This window comes from Pinus tabuliformis, chromosome 7 (assembly GCF_031772625.1).
Source record: "Pinus tabuliformis cultivar Carrire ecotype Pingquan chromosome 7, CPIR1, whole genome shotgun sequence".
NCBI classification, from domain to species: Eukaryota; Viridiplantae; Streptophyta; class Pinopsida; order Pinales; family Pinaceae; genus Pinus; species Pinus tabuliformis.
This window is the reverse complement of record NC_142293.1, coordinates 1,290,096,132-1,290,123,074: the sequence shown is the minus strand read 5'-3', so window position 1 is coordinate 1,290,123,074 and position 26,943 is coordinate 1,290,096,132. Positions and strand designations below refer to the sequence as shown.

The window sequence follows — 26,943 nt, the reverse complement described above, 5'->3', positions numbered from 1 at the left end:
CAGGCCCAAATTTCCTAGTGAGACAAAAACAAATGAACAGTCGGTAAGGACTAAAGTAGAGATGGCAGCTAGACCCCCGGTATAGTGTTAGGGATGGGGAAGACCTCATTATGTTAAAATTTGTCCACGCCGAAAGGGAACCAATCAGGTGGCACAAATTCAAGAAGCATCAACAATAGAAGAAGTGGCCAAAAGCATGCCAAAAATCAATGTTGCTCTTGAGGATCATTAGTCGGAGTACTAGCCGACCATGATAGAATTTGAAGGTAAAATATTCCATTAAACTATCTATTTTAATTGATCCTAGAGCTACATTGAGTTACATTAGTCCTAAAATAGTAGAATGATGTTGTTTACAAGATGTTAAGTTTAAAACTCCCTGGTTAGTGAAATTAGCTACGGGAGCCAAGAGAAGAGCGCTAGCCAAGGTCGGAAAATTTCCCCTATAGATAGCAAGAGAGGCTATTATGGCAGACTTGAATGTACTGCCCTTAGGATCATATTATATTTTAATCAACATGGACTAGTTGGAACAAAACTGGTCTCTTATTAACTGTAAAATTAAAACTATTAACTATATGGAAAAGGAAGGAAAGAGACAAGAAATTCAGGGAATAATAAGACCCCTAAAGCTGAAGCTAGTCACAGCCTCCCAATTGGCCAAATGTATTCGAAAAGGATGCCAGATTTATGCAATACAAGTAGGGTACTCTAATTCAAAAGAAAATTCGGTTGCTTTACAAAATACATTGGTAGTGTGGGATTTTCTAGATGTATTTCCTGAAGAAGTTCTAGAACTTTAGCCAAAGAGGGATATAGATTTTACTATTGAATTAGTACTAGAGGCTGCTCTGATATCTCAAGCCCTTTATCGTATGAGTATACCAGAGTTAACAAAACTAAAGATGCAGTTACAAGAGCTGCTTGACAAAAATATATTCAACCAAGTGTATCACCTTGGGGAGTCCCAGTAATTTTTGTTAAAAAGAAGGATGGGACCCTGCGAATGTGCATGGATTACCACCAACTAAATAAGTTAACCATCAAGAGTACCTCCTACCTCGCATAGACGAATTGTTTGATCAAGTGAAAGGAGAAACTGTGTTTTCAAAAATAGAACTTCGCTCGAGTTATCACCAAATTAGAATTAAGGAGGAGCATATAGAAAAAACAACCTTTAGAACTTAATATGGGCATTACGAGTTTGTTGGGATGCCCTTTAGATTAACAAATGCACCCGCAACCTTCATGTACTTTATGAACAACATATACCATCAATACTTGGATAAATTTGTGTTAATTTTTATGGATGACATACTCATTTACTCATAGACTGTAGAAGAGCACAAAGATCACCTCTGTATCATCCTACAAGTTTTAAGGAAATGATAGCTATATAGCTATATGCCAAATACATCAAGTGTGATTGATTTATTTAAATAACAGATTCAATATCTTGGTTATGTCATTACTAAAGATGAAATAGTCGTAGATCCGAAAAATATAAAGACCATATTAGAGTGGTCGGTACCAAAAGATGTAACTGATATAAGGTCATTTATGGGTCTAGCTGGATACTACAGACAGTTCATTGAAGGATTTTCTAGGGTAGCCTATCCTATTAGATCACTGCAAAAGAAAGGAAGGGCTTTTAAATGGAGCATGGATTGTCGAAAGAGTTTAGATCAACTTATACACTTACTCACCACCGCACTCATATTAAGCATCGTTGATCCAAATAAAGATGATGTGGTATGTATAGACGATAAACAATGTAAACTTTGAAACGGGAACTGATACTGTTACCCGTTTTGTAGAGGTGGCAAAAAAATGACCCGATTTTCAAAAGTGGTGATGCAGAATACACATGTTTTTTTTAGAACATGGTTTTTGGCACTTTAATTTTCTCATGTGCATTAAGTTTTAGAATGGTAGTGAATGGTAGTGATTTTCATCCTGATTTTAAAAAGTGAGTATTCTGCATCACACCCTTTTTTTAAAAGACCTATTTTTTGACTTTAAATTTTCTAGTGTGTGAAATGTAAAAAATTATTTTCTAAATTTGATAGTTTTTGAAGTGGTCATTTTATTCATATTTTCTTGTTCTCTATCTTAATTTTTTTTTTTTTTTAGTGGGGTTTTTATTGTTTTGCGTTTTTAAATTAGAAAGTCGATAGTTTGAATTTTAGATAATCTACATATTTATACATCCTTAATTAATTTTTCAATCCACATGAAATAATTGTTTCTAAAAAACAACATTTTTTAACAATGGACATAAAAATAACCATTTTTAACATAAATATAACAAAAAAACTAAACGTTTTGATAATTTTTTGCTAGAATTAACATGTCAAAATCACAATTTTTATACAAAAATATTAACTAAAAATGGTCAAATAATAGTTTTTTTTATGAATTTCATGTCAAAAAAATAATAATAACAGCTTTTTTTTTTCAAAATATAATAATTAACTTAAAAATCAATGCGAAAATCACAGTTGTGCTCTCCCTCGCCCACCCCTCCACCGCCACCGCCCCCGCCCACCCCTCCACCGCCACCACCCCCGCCCACCCCGCCCACCCATCCCCCTCCACCGCCACCGCCACTGCCCCCCCGCCCACCCTGCCCACACCCTCCCCGCCCCCCCTCCACCGCCACCCCGCCCACCCCTCCACCGCCACCGCCCCCTCCCCGCCCACCGCCACCACCCCCTGCCCGCCCACCCATCCCCCGCCACCGCCCCCCCCTGCCCGCCCACCCCTCCCCGCCCACCCATCCCCCAACACCGCCCCCTCCCGGGCCCCCTGCCCACCCCTCCACCGCCACCGCCCCCTCCCCGGCCACCTCTCCCGCTCCCCCTCCCCCGCCCCCTCCGCGGCAGCGGCACCCCCGAGCCGCCTCGCCCCACCCGACCGGCGGCGGGTCGATTCCGGGAATCAACCCGCCGCCGGTCGGGCGGGGCGGGGCGGCCCGGGGGTGGCGCTGCGCGGATCTAGAACACATCTACCCAAATCTTCAAGTAATTTCGAATCAAACAATGAATACTTTATTCTCCCACCTTCACATGCAATTGTTTTATTTCTAGACGCACGTTAGGAGGGACAATGTTGAAAATGGATCCACCTTTTTTAAGAGTTGATCTAGTCTATATACTCGTCGCACTTCATTTTATCCCATTCTCTTCTCTTAAACTTCTCTTTTCATTCCTTTTTTTCTAGTTTGTTTCCTCCTATTTGAATTCTCTCATGCATCCCCCTAGCAACTTCCCCTGAATCCTTCTTCTTATTCCAAGAATGGAGGTGAGACACCTCTTTAGTCTTCATAGTCAGAATTTGCCTCCAAAATTTCTTAGGAGCTAGCTTAGAGGGGTGTAAGAGATTCCCTTGTCTTTGACGAATGTATTGCCTCTTTTTCCTTTTAGTTAGGGCTTTATATATTTTTATCTTGTCCATTTTAAGAGATTCATCAATAGCTTCCTTAATTGCTCTCCTCGCACTTTTACACTCTTTGTCATACTATGGATTGGTTTTGCTATTTCTTTTATTATTTGATATAGGAAAAATAATTTGCAAAATTTGATAACTAATTCTCTAAATCCCTTTCCAAGACTAACACTTGAAAAATCAATTAGGTAACAAACATGCTATTAGATAGAACTATTTGTTTCTTTATTTAACCAAACCAAATTGAAAAAATAATTTTATAAATTAAAAATCAATAATACAATCTTAGAAGGAGTTTAAACCTATTATTATAATCATGATGTGAAATTGAATAACTAGATTCTTAGCACATCTGATATTCTCTTTTATTCTTCTATCAATGATATCATATTTTCCAACGTTTGATACATTGTGCAAAGCCTATCTATATAAAAGGATCATGAAATACAAAAAATGGAGAACCTTTTCCCACGAGCATGTGTGTGCTTGACAGAATGGGTGTTCTGTATGTACAGAATGGGTGTTCTGTATGTACAGGTAATATCATAAAGTTAGAAAATAATGATATTACCTGTACATACAGAACACCCATTCTGTATTCTTAATATACATATCATCAATAATTTCAAATTAATCTTTCTTGTCAAGTGGAAATTTGATTACAGTCATTAGATAAGTTTTTGAGAGTGAATAGGCTTATAAGTAATTATACTCAGGGAGAATTTTCTAACTATAATAGCTAGTTTAATTTTATAACATGTTATGTCAATTTTTTCTTTTTATTTTTATAAAAATCTCATTGCCAACTGATTTACCAACCAATGGTGACAAGAAATAAGTACATTTTTATATAGTCAACCAAAAAAAAGCAATATAACTAAACAAATTTTTTAAGTTTGTTTTTGTTTAAATCACTAAATAAATAAAATTTATGATAAGCAACTTAAATACTTATAAATCGAATTTATGATTTCAATAATTTTTGTAAACCAACCTATCAAAAATGTTGCCTTCCTTAAACTCTCAAGTACTTTTAAATGAAAAAACTTTTCCGTGCAAAGTGAATTCCAAAGCTGCATGGAGTTATTAAGTCACATGGAGTTATTAAGTCACATGTAGTAAGTTAATGATAGTTGCATTATATTTTCCTAAGGTTGGTTGAAATACCACAATATTCTCATAAGAAAAAGTGGTAAGTCAATGATTTATTTAGTTATTATATAGAACTAAACTTAACTGAATTGTGGTTTCCCAAAAACAATTGTTCTGACTTCATTCATTTGTCAAATCCTAAAATATTTCCTAAAATTTAAAAATTAATGGTTTTAACTTCGTTCTTTGTCAAAATCTCTACAATGAAGATAAAAATGACCATTAAGATAAAAATGACCATTACAGAGTGTTTGCAACTAATGCTTTGATAATGTAAACAATGAACATAAAAATGACCATTACATAGTATTTGCAACTAATGCTTTGATAATCTGTTAAATTATAACTTGCACTGTATTTAATAACTACACAGGTAGGCGAGCCAAACCAGGATCACCAGTGTTGGGAGAGGCCCGAAGACATGGACACACCTCGCACTGTCTATAAAGTAGACACACAACATCCTGGATCAGACGTTGCTGCAGAAACTGCTGCAGCGCTTGCAGCCGCCTCCATAGTTTTCCGTACAACGGACAGTAGTTATTCTCAGCAACTCCTTCAAACTGCAATACGGGTATATTAATTACATCTACTGAACTTCAAACATAATATACTTATTCTTTGCAATCTTTTTTTTTAAATCTTACCGATCAATTTTCTGTTTGGTGAGGTCAGGTGTTTGATTTCGCGGATAAATACGGAGGCTCTTACAGTGATTCTCTAAATTCGGCAGTTTGCCCATTCTACTGCTCTTACTCAGGATATCAAGTAAGAACTCTTTTGATTAGCATACCTGTATAAAATAGGTAATAGATGATGATATGATTGTCATGGCACGGGCCTTTGCTTGCAGGACGAATTACTGTGGGGAGCAGCATGGTTGCTAAAAGCCACGAATAAAGTATCATATTTTAACTACATTCAGTCAAATGGCCCGACACTTGGCGCCGATGATAACGTTGATTTGTTCAGCTGGGATCAGAAGCATGCAGGAGCCAGAATTCGTTTCTCTAAAGTGAAATTATGCACCAACCTAAACACACAGTCGTAATTTTATTGGATTATGCCAGCATCATTCTTTCCCTCTGTAATGTTACTCCAACGTATTATTTACTCTAATTTTGCCTTCGTTGCGTAGGAAGTTCTATTAAGAAATATACAGTCCCTTAACGAATACAAGAGCCATTCGGACATAGACATTCCCTCACCTCGAGAGAGATTGTAACTCTCTCTTCTGTATAGAGTGAAAGATGTTGAATTCCACTTTTGCAAGTTCTAACAGTTTCTCTCTCATCAAATATGGCGTCCTAAACCAAAAATTTGTGAACTAGAGCTCACAAGCTCGTACGGGTCGATTCCCGGAATCGACCCGCCCCGCCCGACCGGCGGCGGGTCGATTCCGGGAATCGCCCGTACGGAGCTTGTGAGATCTCACAAAAGTAGTTTGAAAATAATCCGCACTCGCTGCAAAACTATTCACAGTACTTGAAGAACGCGAATCAGTAAACAGGATTTCATCAGAACTGAACAGACCTTCAGAAGATTGTAGAAGTTGGTAGTAAACATTATCAAACTGTGTGGGCGTTTGTGGATCCATGTTTACGAAGATGCCAGAATTTGCATTCACGGGACATTCCTGTTGCAGTTGCGTGGCATAAGAAGGATCCAGCGTGGGATCAACTTGATTTGAGGATGAAAAGTTATATAGTCTCTTGGAAAATCCGCTGCAATGACTAACTCCTATAGTATGAGCTCCTTCACAAGACAAACAAGGCAACTATTAGCATGTAAAGGTTAACTATCTGGATTTAGATTTATTAGGTTGATGGTAGATTTTGAAATAGTTTTGAAGTGTAATTTAGATTTATTAGGTTGGTTAGAAATTGTAATTATTTTGGCATGTTAGAATTAGTTGAATTTAGAGAGTTAGTTAACTGAGTCAACTAAATGAGTTTTAGTTAAGTTAAAGTTTTAAAAAAGTTAAATAATCAAATTTGTGTGATCAATAGAGAAGAGTCTAGTGTGTTTTGTGTGTGTTAATTTTTGTGTTTCTCCTTTTTACTTTTTCAACAAAATTAATAATAAATTTTGAAATATTTTTGAAAAATAACGGATAAAGAAAACAGTCAAATATTGCTCACATAAACAATATTTTAAAATTAATTTTAATAAACCAATATAATTTTAATGTTTAACAAAAATAACATTAACATTATATCTACTTATTGAACTTAACTTTTAAAAATTTCAAAATACAAATAAAAATTGGAAAAACTATTGACCTTTTCCCATTCATCATATTTCCAAAATCTGCTATTGGAATAAGCTCATAGAAAAACTTCATTGAAATAAATTCATAAAGAAACTTAATCTGACATTCCCATGAACCTCACACTGAAATCTGAAAACTACGTACTTATGAACCTATAAGATAGGTATAATTTAAAATTGTTACCTGAAAGAGCAATCATGTCTATTTGTGAGAGGCCCTTTACAGAAAAGAAAGCATTCAACTGGTCCAAATCGAAGGTCGGTGGAGGTATATTGGCCGCCACTTCAGAGGCTAGAGATACTAATCCATCTCTACGGCCCAACTCCACGCTATATGAAGGACCTCCTGTCTGCAACCAAAAAAAAAACTATACTATTCAATATATATAAAAATTAAGTTTCGTTGAATCTGATTCATTTTCTGCACCAAGAAGCGCTCATATTGATTTAATATATAAAAACTAAGTTGGGTTGAATTCCATGTTTATTCATGGTATGTAACACAGGCTTTTAATAGTTTAATACCACATGTATAATGGTATTTTAAATGAGTACCATTCTCCAGGTACTCCTCGAACGTCGGAAGATAACCAGTGGAAATCGACCTGGCTTCTACCATATACGAATCAAAATAATCCTCCCACTGGACATGCACATGAACAAGCGAAACAAAATTAACTGATCATACTGGGTGAAATATTTCCCCAAGTTAAGGTTCTCACAAAGAAATATTTGTATTACGTGTATGCTTTATTATAATTGTTCATACAGATTGTCGAACATAGCTGACTGTGTCTCGGCCTTGAATCTTCTGTGCCTCTCGTGCCATTTCGTTTATGTTGTGGTAAATCTAAATTACACTTCAAAAATATTTCAAAATCTACCATCAACCTAATAAATCTAGATGCAGATAGTTAACCTTTACATGCTAATAGTTGCCTTGTTTGTCTTGTGAAGGAGCTCATACTATAGGAGTTAGTCACTGCAGCGGATTTTCCAACAGACTATATAACTTTTCATCCTCAAATCAACTTGATCCCACGCTGGATCCTTCTTATGCCACGCAACTGCAACAGGAATGTCCCATGAACGCAAATTCTGGCATCTTCGTAAACATGGATCCACAAACGCCCACACAGTTTGATAATGTTTACTACCAACTTCTACAATCTTCTGAAGGTCTGTTCAGTTCTGATGAAATCCTGTTTACTGATTCGCGTTCTTCAAGTACTGTGAATAGTTTTGCAGCGAGTGCGGATTCTTTTCAAACTGCTTTTGTGAGAGCTCACAAGCTCCGTACGGGTCGATTCCCGAAATCGACCAGCCGCCGGTCGGGCGGGGCGAGGCGGCGCGGGGGTGGCGCAGCAGCGGCGCGGGGGTGGCGCTGCGCCACCCCCGCGCCGCCCCGCCACCCCCGCGCCGCCCGCCCCGCCCGACCGGCGGCGGGTCGATTCCGGGAATCGACCGTACGAGCTTGTGAGCTCTAGTTCACAAATTTTTGGTTTAGGACGCCATATTTGATGAGAGAGAAACTGTTAGAACTTGCAAAAGTGGAATTCAACATCTTTCACTCTATACAGAAGAGAGAGTTACAATCTCTCTCGAGGTGAGGGAATGTCTATGTCTGAATGGCTCTTGTATTCGTTAAGGGACTGTATATTTCTCAATAGAACTTCCTACGCAACGAAGGCAAAATTAGAGTAAATAATACGTTGGAGTAACATTACAGAGGGAAAGAATGATGCTGGCATAATCCAATAAAATTACGACTGTGTGTTTAGGTTGGTGCATAATTTCACCTTAGACAAAAGAATTTTGGCTCCTGCATGCTTCTGATCCCAGCTGAACAAATCACCGTTATCATCGGCGCCAAGCGTCGGGCCATTTGACTGAATGTAGTTAAAATATGATACTTTATTCGTGGCTTTTAGCAACCATGTTGCTCCCCACAGTAATTCGTCCTGCAAGCAAAGGCCCGTGCCATGACAATCATATCATCATCTATTACCTATTTTATACAGGTATGCTAATCAAAAGAGTTCTTACTTGATATCCTGAGTAAGAGCAGTAGAATGGGCAAACTGCCGAATTTAGAGAATCACTGTAAGAGCCTCTGTATTTATCCGCGAAATCAAACACCTGACCTCACCAAACAGAAAATTGATCGGTAAGATTTAAAAAAAAAGATTGCAAAGAATAAGTATATTATGTTTGAAGTTCAGTAGATGTAATTAATATACCCGTATTGCAGTTTGAAGGAGTTGCTGAGAATAACTACTGTCCGTTGTACGGAAAACTATGGAGGCGGCTGCAAGCGCTGCAGCAGTTTCTGCAGCAACGTCTGATCCAGGATGTTGTGTGTCTATTTTATAGACATTGCGAGGTGTGTCCATGTCTTCGGGCCTCTCCCAACACTGGTGATCCTGGTTTGGCTCGCCTACCTGTGTAGTTATTAAATACAGTTCAAGTTATAATTTAGACAGATTATCAAAGCATTAGTTGCAAATACTATGTAATGGTCATTTTTATGTTCATTGTTTACATTATCAAAGCATTAGTTGCAAACACTCTGTAATGGTCATTTTTATCTTAATGGTCATTTTTATCTTCATTGTAGAGATTTTGACAAAGAACGAAGTTAAAACCATTAATTTTTAAATTTTTGGAAATATTTTAGGATTTGACAAATGAATGAAGTCAGAACAATTGTTTTTGGGAAACCACAATTCAGTTAAGTTTAGTTCTATATAATAACTAAATAAATCATTGACTTACTACTTTTTCTTATGAGAATATTGTGATATTTCAATCAACCTTAGGAAAATATAATGCAACTATCATTAACTTACTACATGTGACTTAATAACTCCATGTGACTTAATAACTCCATGCAGCTTTGGAATTCTCTGGAATCTGACTTTGTACGAAAAAGTTTTTTCATTTAAAAGTACTTGAGAGTTTAAGGAAGGCAGCATTTTTGATAGGTTGGTTTACAAAAATTATTGAAATTATAAATTCGATTTATAAGTATTTAAGTTGCTTATCATAAATTTTATTTATTTAGTGATTTAAACAAAAACAAACTTAAACAATTTGTTTAGTTATATTGCTTTTTTTTTGTTGACTATATAAAAATGTACTTATTTCTTGTCACCATTGGTTGGTAAATCAGTTGGCAATGAGATTTTTATAAAAATAAAAAGAAAAAATTTATAAAAAGAAAAAGAAAAATTTGACATAACATGTTATAAAATTAAACTAGCTATTATAGTTAGAAAATTCTCCCTGAGTATAATTACTTATAAGCCTATTCACTCTCAAAAACTTATCTAATGACTGTAATCAAATTTCCACTTGACAAGAAAGATTAATTTGAAATTATTGATGATATGTATATTAAGAATACAGAATGGGTGTTCTGTATGTACAGGTAATATCATTATTTTCTAACTTTATGATATTACCTGTACATACAGAACACCCATTGTGTCAAGCACACACATGCTCGTGGGAAAAGGTTCTCCATTTTTTGTATTTCATGATCCTTTTATATAGATAGGCCTTGCACAATGTATCAAACGTTGGAAAATATGATATCATTGATAGCAGAATAAAAGAGAATATTAGATGTGCTAAGAATCTAGCTATTCAATTTCACATCATGATTATAATAATAGGTTTAAACTCCTTCTAAGATTGTATTATTGATTTTTAATTTATAAAATTATTTTTTCAATTTGGTTTGGTGAAATAAAGAAACAAATAGTTCTATCTAATAGCATGTTTGTTACCTAATTGATTTTTCAAGTGTTAGTCTTGGAAAGGGATTTAGAGAATTAGTTATCAAATTTTGCAAATAATTTTTCCTATATCAAATAATAAAAGAAATAGCAAAACCAATCCATGGTATGACAAAGAGTGTAAAAGTGCGAGGAGAGCAATTAAGGAAGCTGTTGATGAATCTCTTAAAATGGACAAGATAAAAATATATAAAGCCCTAACTAAAAGGAAAAAGAGGCAATACATTCGTCAAAGACAAGGGAATCTCTTACACCTCTCTAAGCTAGCTCCTAAGAAATTTTGGAGGCAAATTCTGACTAGGAAGACTAAAGAGGTGTCTCACCTCCATTCTTGGAATAAGAAGAAGGATTCAGGGGAAGTTGCTAGGGGATGCATGAGAGGATTCAAATAGGAGGATTCTCATAGATATGATTGCGCTTAGTTAAAAAACAACCATGCATATTCATTGAACCCTTATGCTTTGGAACAATACAAATATTAGGATTGGATAAGTTCTTTAGTGATGCATACGCCCTTTGGTTGGAAGTCCTCACATGTATAGTGTATTTCAAGACCATATTACACTTCATGGACTCTTAAAGACTATTGTAATATATTGTATTTTATTATATGATACTGTGAAGGATGCCTCTTAGGTCAGCAATGGTCCAAGTAGCATGTTTTTGAAAAATTAATTGTATATATTAAATTTGTTATTTATTATGTGAATGTTTGAGCAACGATATCTATATTTGGTCGAGCTCTATTATTTTGTCTGTACTCCAATTATATATAGTTAGCATTATAGTTTTGATGAAAATTTTAAGGTGACGTTAGGTTGCCTTCGCATCCCCAACTACATGTTTCGAGGGTGGACGTCAGCTTGTATGTGTGATACAACGGACAGAGAGACAGTACGCGACAGAGAGACTCGGCAAAGTGAAAAGACGCAGACATTCTCCATTGACGGGCAGCTTGGGTTTTACCAATTCCACGCATCAAATGACGATCCACATTACCAATTCCACGCAGCGGCACCCCCGAGCCGCCCCGCTCCGCCGGACCGGCGGCGGGTCGATTCCAGTATCAACACTTTCGTTCTGAAGCTATATTTTGCAGGAAAATTTCGTAGTCACTGCCATTTTTAAAACAGCCGCAAAATTGACACCTAAAAAAATAAATCATTATTCCAGTATCAACACTTTCGTTCTGAAGCTATATTTTGCAGGAAAATTTCGTAGAAAATTTCATAGTCACTGCCATTTTTAAAACAGCCGCAAAATTGACACCTAAAAAAAAAAACATCGTTCCAGTATACACACTTTTCGTTTTGAGCACTGTTTTTGTGGTTGTTTTGGGGTTTTTGGGCCAGAGTTCCCGTTTTGAGTTTATAGTTCCCGTTTCAAAGTTTACATTGTTGATAGCAAAGAAGGAATAGGTGGTGTACTAATGCAAGAAGGCAAGGTCATTGCTTACGAGTCTAGGAAGCTTAAGGAGCATGAGCAAAGGTACTTAGCCTATGATTTGGAATTGACAGCAGTCATTCATGCATTAAAGATGTGGCAACATTATGTGATGGGTAAGAAATTTATATTGATGATTGACCGTCATATTTTTACTAATTTTTCTAAAAGATCCACCTTGAATGCTAAATAAGCTCGCTGGGTCAATTTCCAAAGCGGGTTCAACTTTGAAATTAAGCACTTGAAAGGAAAAGAGAACCATGTCGCTGATGCACTAAGTAGGAAAGTCAATTGTTTATATGAAATATCATTTAGTGAAGTGCAGAACACATTCAAAGAACAAATCAAGGAGGCAACAGTACAAGTTTTGGAATATCAATTTCTGTGGCAACAAACTAAAATTCTGAACAAAAAATAACAATCACTCGGATACGAAATAAATCAAGAAGGCATGTTGATCTATAGGGAAAGAATGTATGTACCTAATATAAGGGTTATTAAAAATTTAATTTTAGATGAATATCACAAAGTCCCTTATGTTAGTCATCTCGGATATCAAAAAATGATAACTGCAATTAGAAGGGAATATTTCTTGCTCGTCATGAAGAAGGAGGTGGCTAAATATTTGGCCCGCTGTTTGGAATTCCAACAATTCAAAACAGAACACCGTCACCCAACTAGTTTACTACACCCATTACCTATTCCGAAATGGAAATGGAAAGTCATTTCTATCGATTTTATAACCAGACATAACTGGATTTCCCAAGTCAAGGAAACCAAATGATTCAATAATGGTGGTAGTGGATAAGTTGAGAAAATCTGCTCACTTCATACCTGTGCAATCTACATATAAGGCGGTACATATTGCTAACATATTTATGCAAACTATTTTTAAGTTGCACGTATACCAAGAGTTATCATTTTAGACCGCGATGTAAAATTTACATCAGCTTTATGGAAAGCCTTGTTTGAAGGGCTGGGCACTCAGCTACATTTTATTCTTGCCTACCATCCTCAGATGGATGGGCATACTGAGTGAGTAAACCAGGTAGTCAAGGACATGCTTCGAGCTTATGTAATGCAACAACCATCTAAGTGGGAAGAGTATTTACATTTAGTGGAATTTGTGTATAACAACAACTATCACACTTCTTTACAGATGAGTCCTTTTGAAGTACTGTATGGGTGTAAATGTAGGACTCCCTCAAATTGGGGTGGCCCAGAAGATAAGTTAATTCTAGGGCCTGATATGCTAGCCGAAATGCAAGAGATTGTCAAAGAAGTACGAACTAACTTAAAGGCCGCTCAAGACCAACAAAAGAGTTTTGTTGATAAGAAAAGGAATTTTCAAGAATTTCAGGTGGGGGATCATGTCTATGTTCGTGTTTGGGCTGAGAAGAGTACACTACAATGGAATGGATGCACCAAATTGGTACCTCAATTCTGCAGTCCTTTTCAAATTTTAGCACGAATTAGACCTGTGGCATATCAACTCGCCTTACCCATCCATATTCATGTGAACAACATCTTTCATGTTTCGGTATTATATATATATATATATATATATATATATATATATATATATATATATATATATATATATATATATATATATATATATATATATATATATATATGACTCTAAACACATAATAAATTGGCAGGACATTCAGGTGAGTCAGAAAAGTTGGAATTCTCATTGGCCTGTTATATATATATATATATATATATATATATATATATATATATATATATATATATATATATATATATATATATATATATATAATTTATGTTTTGATTTCATTAATTGACTGAAGTTTTTAATCCACCATACAGGTCGAACCGGAAGGCGAGTTCTTAGTAGAACCAATGGGTATACTCGATTGGAGAGAAGTAATATTGCGAAGACGAGTTATCACCCAAGTTAAAATCTAGTGGCAACACTTTGGGCCTGAGGAGGCCACCTGGGAAGATGAATGGACTAAGAGGGAGATTTATCCACGGTTATTTCCAATTGAGGAACATCGGGACGATGTTCAATCTTAGGAGGGGGAGAAGTGATGTCCCCCATATATGTAAATATTTATTTACTGCATTTTTAAACAAACTAAATACTGATTAAGTTTATATAATTAGTAATTTTGATTTAATTGCATGAAAATAGAACACCAAAATTATTGCAGTAATTATTTGATTAAACTTAAATGAGAATGTATTGTCAAAAGCGTGATAGTTTTATTTCTCAAAACGGTTAGGTTGGGCGGTTACCCAACCCTAACTACTCCTATGGGAGATTTATTTCAAGGGATCAAGAGGACGAGGGCATATGAGATTTGAGAGGAAAAAGAGATAATTGAGAGGTACTTAAAGAAAAAGATAATTGTGCTAGAAGGACAAACAATGATGAAGTGGTTAAGTCTAGTCAAGACCAGATAACTATTGTTGTTCAAGGAAAATGTTCTTGAGGAGAAACCTAGAAAAGGGTAGATCAGGGGTAGACAAAGGGTGTAGCAGTGCGGGTTTCATGGTTGGGAGGCAAGACAAGATTAAAGGATTTAATTCGATTCAGCTAAGACAAGATTAAAGGATTTAATTCGGTTTAGCTAGCGAGATAAGTATAATCTGGAAACCCTTAACACCTGTTATTAGAAGTTTTATTACTAAAGATAGGATGGATATGCTCTCTTTTAATCAAAGACTTAGAAGTTATTATCTACAAATTTCAAGTATTCTGTGTGTCTCTACTGTAGCTAGGTTAAGTAAAGCATCAACTACTATTAAGCATAAATCTTAAATGAAAGAAGGAATATTAGAGAGAATTTTTGCTAAACTTTATAAATAATGCTCAGAATCTAATAAATAGAAAAGAACTATTGAATCAAGCGAATAAGATAAAATTACAAACAATAACATTTACAAATTTCCAACAGTTAAACTAGAAGCTTCAATAGTATGAAAACTTACGAAGATAACTTGTGTCTAAACTAAAAACAGGACAACCCTTTAACATATTCAACTGATGTGGTAAAACGACTATGGTCTCGGCTCACCCAGTTGGGTAAAAATCATCGAAGAGATTTAGTAAACGCAAAGCCTGGAATTCAAGAGAGGCGAAATAATATATTTACAAGAAAACGATAAAGCTCTTGCCCAGACCCTAATACATGTCGCAGTCATATGTAAATGAAACCCCAAAAATGGGTGACCAAACCCTGTCTTTATAAAAAAATCTTGTTGTGGAAATATGGAAAAAACAAGAACTGACGGACATGCGATTACATAGTAAACGGCTACAAGATGATATATTAAAATTTCCAGAATTCATAACCTACAGTCGCTCTTAAAATCACAATTTTCCATGTCCAGAAAATAACATATGGAACATAGAAATTATCACCGCCATTAAGATAATCGGATTAAAATTCCAGATAACACTGTTAAACATCGTAAGGTTTCTTCAGGGTTTCTGTGTACCCTTTAACTTAAAAAAAAAAGGAAATTGGTAGCCTATACCCAAGCTAAGAGTTAAGTTTTACAATTATAGAGTAAAAATCCAAACAGAGGCTTACAAGTCAGAGACCCATAGGTCGAAACTTAAATAAATTAAACAATGTACCGGAGCCAAAAGAATTACAATCGACAAGAAAGAAATCACCCTTTCTCATCAAGCTAGAACCCTTTTGCATACCTGGTGGAATTTAACTTGAGGGTTGGGAATGCCGGCAGAAGGAACCAATCCACCTGGTACTCCAACGCTTGAGCTTGTAACACCAGTCATTGCAAACGCTTAGGAGAAGTTATGCCAAAATAGAAAGAGAAACCAGTATAACATTAGAGAAAAAAATAATACAAAACACTCTTACTCGGAATGACAGAAAACATCTCAGAACCCCTATCGATGATATGAATAGCCATAGCTGAAAGTAGTAGGATGGGGCATGTTCCTCAGTTAGCAGAGAAAACGCACTAGACTAATCATGTGCGCCATTGATGGAGGACATGTTTATAGGGTTACTCACTAGGCGAAGAACTCCATAGAGGGTCGAAGCCGAACCAACAGTCGGAAAAATGCAACATGTAATCGATCTACTCACCTAGCTAGCACTTAGAATAGGGGGATGTAGCCTCCACCATCCAATATGCGAGATCAAGGAAAGCCATTGATGCAACACATTCACCCAAGCATCAAAGGGTCAGCTGCCAACCGCAGAGAAGACTGCAGAGAAGGTAGATTCGCATCCCTAGGCAGTCAGTCATCCCGAATTTAAGTAATAAATGGATGGTACCAATGCGGAAGCCGACATTAACTCAACTATAATATAGTTTATGTAATAACAGTAACCTTAGAAAGACAGTTAAGTGGTATGGAGCGAAAGAATTAATATGAGTCATAAAATATTACCATAGAACTTTACAAATCACCTTTGTACGACGACCTACAAACATATACTATGATTTGATTAATATGAATTATGGGTATAATAATAGTTAAATGATTTGGAAAAATTAGTAAATTCATAATGTTCTATTAAAATAATTATATGTTAATTTTTTTTTGTATATGGGTTGGTGACACTTAATACGTTCGAAAAGGTTGATACTACATCAACACGTTTCAAAATAAACATGAAAATCACTAACGTTTAAAAACAAATATTTATAAACAAAAAAAATTAAAATGTCAAAATATGCTCTGCAAAACAAACTCAGTTGACTTTTTCCTACCTCCACGAAAGAGCAAATAATATCAGTACTCATTTCAAAATTTATATGGTTCTTTATAGAAATGTTACATCTTTATATTAAAATAGTATAAATAAAAACAATACATTAAAACAAATAAAAAACTTTTTATTCTGGTCTAATAAATAAAATACAGTAACAGTCAACCAATTATTATTAATTTAACATATATTGCCTCATATTTACCATGCATTAAGCCAAATTCATAATTCATGTACTGCTCAAAACTATTCTGCTGATTTTGCTAACACCTTAAATTGCAACCCGAAATACGAAAACCTGACACTGGAGCGGGAATCGTATAAATCATGTGTTTTATCTTAAATAAAAGTTTTACACCGTAAGAAGACGGTTCTCAAATCATTTTGCTGGGCGTTTTTGTCTCCGTTTGATCAAATTTCCAGGTGAACAAATTATATTGAGATTTTGTATTTAATGGAAGATAGAACAAGTTATTTGAAGTCCGTATAGCATTGAGCATATATGTTTAAGATGAGTGCCCTAATTTAAATAAGATATTTCTTTTTAAAATTTAGCTTCGTGGTTATTTATGATTTATATTCAAATATTATTAATATATAAAATTGATATTAAAACATTTAATTTTAAGGAGTCCAGAAATACGTTAAAAATTAATATAATTTTGTCAAACTTAGAAAATTAATATTACAGTTTTGTGATTTTTTTAGAAAATGTGTTTTTTGAATTTCAATATTTAAGTTTTATAAACGTAAGTTATATATATTTTTTATTAATTAATGGAGTCATTTATGGAGGCGGAGAAATTGCTTGGACGGCTAAAAGTGGTCGAATCCGGGCAAAAAAAATTCAAAAAATCTTGTAGAGGCAATGTTTGAATCATGTTTTTGATGGTGGAAATGGATTCAGTACCATTAAAAATATCTATGACGCCTAAAATTTTGAAGTTCAACAACTATAACTTGGATTTTTAAAAATTCTTGCCAGATTTTCTCTAAATATGACCTAAATTTCCATACTTTTTTGGGCAATTCCTGAATTCCTCATGCTAGTTAGACTACAACATATATATAGAAAATTTTAATTCATTTTTTTTAATACCCTGAAAATTTATTATAATTTAGTTTTCAAATTGATAGTGAGGGACTTATATTTATAAATGCAAGTTGACACATCATTATTATTGAAGGAAAACTATGTCACTTGGAATTACTTTGTTAGTGGCCTTTAACGAGTAGGCTTTCACTCTTGCTAGATGATTCTGGGCCTTGGACCCTGTTACTTCCTACTAGATAGTTCTAGGTCTTGGACCTTATTTCTTTAAGTATTAGAAAAATGAGCTCTTATACAAGCAAAATCAATTTTACTTAAATTTCAATTCTATATTAAGTATTAAAATAATTATACAATTTTTTTAAAATTATGTATATTAAATAAATAAGAATATTTTATTTTTAATAATGGTTAATATTGTTATTAATATATTTTTAGTGTTTGCGTTTTAATTGGCTTGAACCATAAGGATTTCTGTTTACATAATATGAGTTCATATGAGTTCATTTCTGATTAAAATTCCCATAAATATTTTTTTAATGATTTTTAATAAAATAATAAAGTTTTACTATAAAATGATAGAGTTATTTATTTATATAAAACAAAGGAAAAAATAATATTAAATTATTTTAATTAATACTGATATCAAAGTATTTTATTTATAACTTATATTTAATTATATTGTGGCTTTTTTTATATTGTGCTTGTTATTTGTTTTTTCAATATTAATTGTTAGAATATCAATTTCATATCAATTTTTAAAAAAATTATATATTTTTGTCATATTCTTAAAAATAGAAAGTAAATATTGGAAAGTTACATTTTTTAATTAATAAATTATAGTTAAAATTGAAATATTATTTTGTTATTAATATTTTTTGAAATTTTGTGTTAATTTTTACTATGAAAAAATCACATCTCTTTTTATTGAGTTTAGAGGCTCATTCTATAGGGCAATATGAGGAATGTGTGGGTGCCCTTAAAAAAAATAAATATATATATATATATATATATATATATATATATTCTAACTAGGAAAAAAATGTATAGTTAAAATTAAAAATTATACTCTATTTAACATTCAAACATCTAATTTAAATAATAAAAAATAACACATTATATTTTGCACTCTAAATTTTTTTATTAATAAACAAATTTAGTAATGAAAAAATAACACATTATATTTTACCCACTTGCAAAAGAGATCAAAATATGAGAAACGGACGAACGTCATTTTGTCACGAAGCGAAAATGATTGATTACACCGCATTTTACATTTCTGTCAAGTCTATCAATATAGTTGAAAAATTATACCAAGTTTGAACAAATTATCTGAAGCTCGTTTATCATTCAACTTCTTTTTGGTTATTAAATCCGAGATTGGCAAATTTATATAACATACGCTTTCTTTCCAACTATAGAGTGTAGCATTCATTTTCAGAAATGTTGTGTGGTATTGGATTTTCAAAATTGGCTTATATCTTACTTTTCTCTCATACTCGTTAATAAATAATCGAAATTACTATATTAATTTTGCATTAATTACATAGAAAAATATATATCAAAGGGAAAAAATTATTATTATTTTTAAATGTTTTTTAAATAAAATAAATTATTAATATTAATTGTGTTTAATTAAATCTGAAACCAAATTAACGGTAATAGTTGGTATTATTTTATCAAATATTTATATATTAATTAAATATATAAAAAAAAGTATACCTATCAAGGTTACGTAAAATATTATGTCACATTTCACTAGTGTTTTATTATGCAAAATATTATGTCACATTTTACAAGTTCTAGTTGCACTAGAAAATCATAAGCTAACTACAATCATCAAGAGGATATGGAATATTAATGGTTTTGGAATGGTTAGATTGACTATTGTTTTTCGAATGGTTAGATTGACTAGAGGCACAAGATTTGGTTTGTTGTAGCCAATTCTTCATGTTTTTCCACGCCCAACACCATAATATTTTTTGAATGTTTTGTAGATGTTAAAGGATGTTAATATTTTATACAAGTTGGAGATGTCAATGAGTGTGCTATTTTTCTTTGCTTTCATGCAAACGACGAAAATAGGGTACTTGTTAGTATTGTATCTTGTATAAAATATTAATAATAGAGAAATAATGATGCAATGAATAATTCACATAAGATATTTTATTTATCAAGAAGAAAATCCAGAATACAACCCACTCCACCCATCTTTCACGCTGCCTTGATATATCTATCTAGCTTACAACCCACTCTAATCATCTCTCTCATTGCCCTAGATATATTTTATCATGTGCCATTACATTTGTTATATAAATTTATAAGTTTTAGAAACCAACAATCTTATTCAATCTTCGAAAATATTCACATATGTAATTTTCTTTTTTTTTTACAATTATTTTTAATTTTGTTGTCATAAATTCTAAGAATTGTCACCTCGATAACAATTTAGAGTGTGGATTGTCTTAAGTTATAGTTCACCTCTATCAATAATTAGTATTACAAAACGATAACCAATATCAATACTCCTAGTCTTACTATGATAATATGGATTTCTATCCAAATGGATAGCACTTTAACTATCACAAAATATAGTTAAATCATCCTACATTCTTCCAAACTCACCTAGAAGGTCCATTCAATCAAATTTCCTCCTTGCAAGCATGTGAGTCAGGGATATATTCTGTCTTGGTAATGAATAAAATAATTATTTCTTGAAGCTTTCACATCCAACTAATAGATTCTCTTGCAAGAGTAAAGACAACCTCAAGTAGATCTCCTATTGTCAAAATTACCTACCAAATATGAATCAACATTACTAGAAACGAAATCACTACAACCATTAAATGTGTTGCAGTAATCGCTTATTCCTCTAAGATACCAAATTGCTTGTTACACTTCATTCAATGCTCTCTTTCTAGATTTTCCATGCACCTACAAGCAACACCCACTTCATATAAATTATCTTCTCTAGTATATATCATCGCATACATCAAACTTCTTAGTCCATTATCTTATGGTACATGAGACATATAATCCTCTTCTTCCGCATTACTAGGACATAAAACTAAAGAAATCTTAAAATGAGAAGCTAAAAGGATATTTATAAGTTTCATATTACTTATTTTGAATTTTACAAGTATTTTCCTATTATAATTATATTGTGAAAACTCAAGCTTACAATTTTTCTTGTATATATGTATTTCTATGCCTAAGATTTGTTTTGCTATCATTATATCCTTCATATCAAAGGTCCTAGCCATATGAGACTTCGACATGCTGATATCATCCATGCTTTTTCCCATAGTCACTGCTAGTATAATCATACCTGATTATGAAGGAATCAAACTTCTAATGATGATGGTGATGATCATTAACATCAAAAAAATACCTAGATGGTATAGTAAACATTAAGAAGGTAAGAGGTTAATTAGGATTCTTTAACATTTTCTTTCTATACTTGAAAATAAGTGAGAGAAGTGTCCCTAGGTCGCCAAATTTTTTGCTAACTTAAAAAGTCAAGAAGGTTAGTATCAAGGAAAATATTTTGAAAATTAGATCAAATGTGAGTATAAAAAACACAATTTAAGAGAAAATTATTTTCATCTTCAATGCTCTTGGCATCGCATAGGTGATAGACTCTTTCATCCCAACATGTTTTGGGAATTTACAAACTCCAAGTTTTACTGTGGAGCTCATGTGAATTAGTTCTAATTTTAGCAATGTTCATTTTTTTTCTTAACAATAGTTAAGACAAAAAGATAATTTTGGTTTTCTAGATTGAGGTTGATCACCTCCTTATAATAGATTACTTTTTGTTTTCCCTCTAACTCTTTATTTCCCCACAAATTCACATTAAATTTAGAAGTAATAATATGTTTAATATTATCCTTATTCTACAAAATGATATCCTCCTTTATCCCCAAATGTGCTAGCCAAGCTTGGGCATCTTTATGTTATCCTCACTTGAGTGGAAGGCAGAGGTTTTTACTAGATTTAGAATTAATTTTAGGAAAATCTCTTTGCTTCCATGTTGAATAAGTTCTTCCTTTCCATAAGTTACCTAGTAATTTCCATTGTTTCAATGGGGGGAAGGATGGCTTCAATCAGGAGGATAGAATATTGAGTATTTCCTTTAATATTGATATTGAAGGCTATAAGCTGCTTTTGGATCCGATCAATCTTCCTCTAAGAATCCAAGGATGTACTGCAACCCCACACATCAAATCCATGTAAAATAATAGGAGTGAAGAGAATCTCAAAGAGGAGTTTTTTTTCCTATATCCAAAGATCTACCAATTTACAATTGTTTTCAAGCCCACAATTTACTTTCCAAACTCAACGTATCATTTTCTCAATGTTATAATTTCAATTGAGCTTCTGATGTGTAACAACCCTGGTGAAAATTCCATGTAATAAAAGTTAATAAAGGAAAAATAATAACCACAGTTGATGGGACACTTATTCCAAGCTGAATGTTGGGAAGAATCCTAGTGATGGGGATCAATTGTGATTTATTAATGGCTAAGGAAATTGGAAAAGGCAATGCCTAAGGCTTTGGAAAGACAAAATGGTATTCTTGGCACATTTATTTATGAAAATAATGGAAATTAGGAGAAAAAAGGGAGGTGAAAGGTCACAAGTTGCATGTGAGGAGGAAAATGAAGGAAAATAATAGAAAATGAAGAAAATAGAGGCCTCATTCATAAAAAGGCCTTTGAGAATCAGTTGGTAACCTTTTGTTAGTTCATTGTTAAAGTTCTCTCATTATTCTCTCTCTCTCATACTCTTGGATACTTAGGGTTTTCTTGGAGCACTCTTGGAGGGTGTGGAATACTTGGATTTTTGGAGCAAGAAGGCAAAGGAAGAGAAGGAAAGGGAAAGAGGACATCAAGATCAACGACTACAAGAGGATTTTCTTACATGTACCGAGTTGCGTGTATGTTTTCCTCACTAGTTTTGGCATGCATGGAATATGCATGTGGATTATTGGCCATGATCTGTCACTAGCATGGAGGATTGCCTAGATTGACAAATGGATTTCCTATACTTTCCATTTTCTGGATAGTCATGGAGATTGTGGGCTTATTTCCTTGTCTTTTTTTGGTTGGTTCTCATGTTTCCTTAGTTTGGGTTGAGTTATTAGTTACTGGAAGCCCTAGTTAGATAAATGCTCAGGAAGCCCTGTAACAGCTTGGGTTGGGTTAATAATCCTGGAAGCCTTGGTTGGACAAATGCTCTGGAAGCCCTTTGTGAGTTCAGTTACTAGTCTTGGAAGCCTTGGTTGGAAAAATGATCTAGAAGCCCTTTGTCAGTTCAGTTACTAGTCTTGGAGGCCTTAGATGGACAAATGCTCTGGAAGCCCAGTGGCAGTTGTGGGTTGAGTTACTAGTCCTGGAAGCCTTAGTTGGAACAAATTCTTTGGAAGCCCTGGAAGGATTGGATGAAGACTAATATGATGATGGTTTTGATGTCCATCCATGAGGTGGAATCACTATTTGATGGGTTGACGTGGATGGCATATGAAAGCCCTGGATGGTTTTGGATTGATGTGTTCTATGAGATCCCACATTCATGCTTGGAATATGGCACGAGGGTGAATAGTTGAAGAGAGATTTGGCTTAACCATTCTACAGTCAGATGGAATGTGGAAGTCCCATGTTTGGATTTTGCATCATCAATATGAGGTTATTTCTCCCTGTATTTCTATGAGTATTATACTTGTCTATATGTGGATTATATGGCTATGATTTCATTGGTATTTCTATTGTTATTATTCTAGTTATGTATGTGTTTTATAACAGTAGTTATGTATAGCTCTCATCATGTTTTTACTTGTAAATGAACGAACAATGTATCAATGACCTAATGGATGAAACAATAGTCAATGTGTTGAGGCATCGATGCCTCTTAGCAATTTTTAGCTAAGTATGAGACCCCTATGCTCAGATATGTTATTTACACATGTAGATTACATATTCGTGATATGTTTGACGAAATGCCTTCCATGGCTAGTAAGGGTCAAGTCAAGGTCTCATTCAAGTGATTGCATTTATATTGTCATTTCTTTGTTATTTTACTTTTCTGAAGATGTCATCCTATTTTGGTCAATGACTTGGGCTCTGGGCCTAAAAAAGTGGGTCAAATCTTGGGGATGATTGCACAACATTGTGTAAAAAAGTCCTTGGACGCTGGCTTGCATGCCTATGAGAGTGTCCAAAGGTCCCTAGACACTAGCATGCCCATAGAATGAGATCATCCAGAGTTCAAGTGGTCTAAAAGGTCAGTGGGACCTAGGGGCTGGTTAGTAGAAAGGTTGGACTAGTTTCTGAGGGTACTAATGCTGGTGTTGAATGTTGGTATGGTGTGTTTCCGTTGGTTCCACTTCCTTAACATGAGTTAGGAGGTTGAATCATATCATAGTGGCCTTTCATCACATGTTTACCTCGGCTGGCCGATTGCTTGGGTAGATGTGGGAGGAGGGTGTTACTTAATGGTATCAAAGCATGATTCACCCTTTGGATTGGATGGGTTGTGTGTTGGTCATGAAGGCATGTCATTTGTATGTGTCTCTCTTACACTTGCATTCCATGTGCTTGTTGCATTTGCATAATGTTGATCATGGTTGTAGTGGTGTCATCATGTGGAAGTTGATGTTGCTATTGTGGAGTGCATCATCGTGAGTGTATGATTGGTTAAATGTTGTTATACGTCGCTTTCATGTAACATTTTTCATGGTTGGTTACATTCTTGTATGTTTGTTTTCATTCTTGTATGCTTGGTTACATATATCATTCTTGTAGGTTTGATTACAAGTATTGTTCGTTTATGCTTAAGTACATGTGTTTATACATGTGTGTGGTTGGTTACAGATTTCTTATGCATGTTAATGTTTTCATGTGGTCAATTGTGCAGTGATATAGTGATTGTTGTGATGCATAAGGTCATGGTGTGTGTTGTTTTTAAGGTCATGCATTGATGACTGGACCCTAGCTAGAATGATGGTTGCATGGTTACATGCTTATGCATTATGCTTCTATATGTTGTCATGATTATGTTATACATGTATCACACTTATTTGTTGATCTTTCAGACAGGGTATCCTCCTTTAGCTATAATAAGGTATGTTGGTTTATTGTGATTTGGTTTAGCTGACATGACATACCTTGCAGGTAGAAATATCAAATGGATAGCAAGATGGTAGACTACAAGGACTCTCCCTATGAATCAAATGAATAGTATGGTGTTGGGAACTCTTCCAATTTGGTAGATACATTGAGAAGATTAAAGGAAGAGTTAAGGAGTTGTAAGGCAGATAATGACAGAATCATGCACGAACAAGAGAAACAAGCAGTGGTGAATTCAATGATACTTCAGAATTTGTTAGGTTTTCAGCAATGAGGACCATGTCAGATCAACTATGAGTAGGAGGACATAACTAATGGGGCATATGGTAGTAGATCACATGATGGTCATAGGTCAGATAGAGATGAAATGGTTTGAAATGGAATAGTGTTGGACACTCCGAATAGGAGAGGGGATAGACACATGTACTATTCTAGTTCTGATTCAGATAGGCACTATGATCGTCATCATTATCATCCTTATAAGAGGAGTGATAAGGGATACTTGCCAAATTATTTTAAGAAATCAAAGCCAGCTAATTTTGATGGAGAGATGAAGAAACCACAGGATGCAAAGACATGGTTGCTTAGCATGAGAAAGTTCTTCAGGTTTCACAATTATTCAGAGAAATGAAATCCATAGTAGCTACTTTCATTCTCAAAGGTAAAGCAGACATTTGGTGGCAAGATGTGAAGAATGGCAGATGTATTCATAAGGAACACTTGACTTGGAGTGAGTTTCAGAGGTTATTCAAGAAGAAGTATTTGTCAGAGAGATACTTTGATGATAGGGAAAAATAATTCTATGAGCTAAAGATGGGATCAAAGACAGATGATGAACACACTAGTAGATTCTTGGAGTTATTACGGTATGAGCCTTATCTCATTGAAGAAAAGGCCAAGATTTAGAGGTTCATTAGTGGATTACTGGTTGCATTCAAACACAGGTTTGAGTTCGATGAGCCTAGATCATTGGCAGAGGCCATTCAAAGGTTAAGGCATTGTTATGAACAATCGGAGCACAGATCAGAGACTATGCCAGATAGGAAAAGTAATGCAAAGAAAAAATGAAAATGGAACAAAAAGCGAGCAACACTTCATGGTACAGGTAATAAAGAGAATATAATGCCATCTAAGAAGTTAAATGCATCAGATAGAGGACAGGGGCATCGATCTGAGGAAAAGAACAAGGGTGTAGGTTGGAAGCCTATAGAATGTTGGATTTGTGGCAAAGATCATCACAAGAGAGGTTCCCCACAGAATTAGTGTAGTAGGCCTTAGATATATAGTGCATAGAATGCACAGACTGTTGGGGATGTTGGTGAGAGTATTCCTTTTATTTATGCAACATTGCATAGCAAACATGCAGACTATCATACATCTATCATTAAGATGGACGGTAAGCTTTGTGATCAAGTTATTTCTATTTCGATTGACCCTGGATCTAATTATAGCTATACATTAGAGGAAATTTTAGCCTAAAAGTTCCCACGAAATTTTAATGTAATTTCCATGTCATAACATGTAAACCAATCAAAATTCTTTAAATTTAAAAAGAGGTACTTGTAAAAATTTTGGAGGGAAAAGAAGAAAAACTATTTTTTTAATTGTATTTTTGGCTTATCTCCTTATAGGTTTACTCAAATTTCAAGTGTAGACACTCAATTAAATTTTACATCAAATGAGTACCCATCGCACATACTTTTTAGAAGACACACATTGATAAAAATTGAAGATACATTAAAAAGTGTGTTCAATACAATTTGAGTACTAGTAAAATGACATGCTATAGGAGGAGAAATATAGTTTATTCCTCGTATTTAATTTATTACTTTGGGGTTATAAGAAAAAAGTGGATTGTAAGACATGCACTCTTAGTGGCCCATATCATCTACCTATTATTACTTTTTGCTATGACTATTGACTCT

The 26,943-nt window shown here is 34.2% G+C and overlaps 3 protein-coding genes across 3 annotated transcripts; 1 reads left to right on the top strand and 2 right to left on the bottom strand.

Moving 5' to 3' along the window:
- Nucleotides 1-3,963: 3,963 nt before the first annotated feature.
- On the top strand, nucleotides 3,964-5,650 carry LOC149252221 (endoglucanase 1-like). The gene is made up of 4 exons (XM_089454103.1): nucleotides 3,964-3,984; nucleotides 4,973-5,173; nucleotides 5,275-5,367; nucleotides 5,453-5,650. Exons 1-4 carry the CDS (start codon nucleotides 3,964-3,966, stop codon nucleotides 5,648-5,650), a joined length of 513 nt encoding a protein of 170 aa, XP_089310229.1.
- A 115-nt stretch (nucleotides 5,651-5,765) lies between these two features.
- LOC149252220 (peroxidase 51-like) lies at nucleotides 5,766-7,699 on the bottom strand. The gene is made up of 5 exons (XM_089454102.1): nucleotides 7,640-7,699; nucleotides 7,426-7,513; nucleotides 7,055-7,216; nucleotides 6,035-6,354; nucleotides 5,766-5,906 (listed from the first exon to the last, which is right to left on the bottom strand). The coding sequence occupies exons 1-5, from the start codon at nucleotides 7,697-7,699 to the stop codon at nucleotides 5,766-5,768; spliced, it is 771 nt and encodes a 256-aa protein (XP_089310228.1).
- A 760-nt stretch (nucleotides 7,700-8,459) lies between these two features.
- Nucleotides 8,460-15,894, bottom strand: LOC149252219 (endoglucanase 1-like). Its single transcript, XM_089454101.1, has 5 exons — nucleotides 15,805-15,894; nucleotides 9,111-9,311; nucleotides 8,890-9,009; nucleotides 8,670-8,831; nucleotides 8,460-8,546 (listed from the first exon to the last, which is right to left on the bottom strand). The coding sequence occupies exons 1-5, from the start codon at nucleotides 15,892-15,894 to the stop codon at nucleotides 8,460-8,462; spliced, it is 660 nt and encodes a 219-aa protein (XP_089310227.1).
- Nucleotides 15,895-26,943: the final 11,049 nt, after the last annotated feature.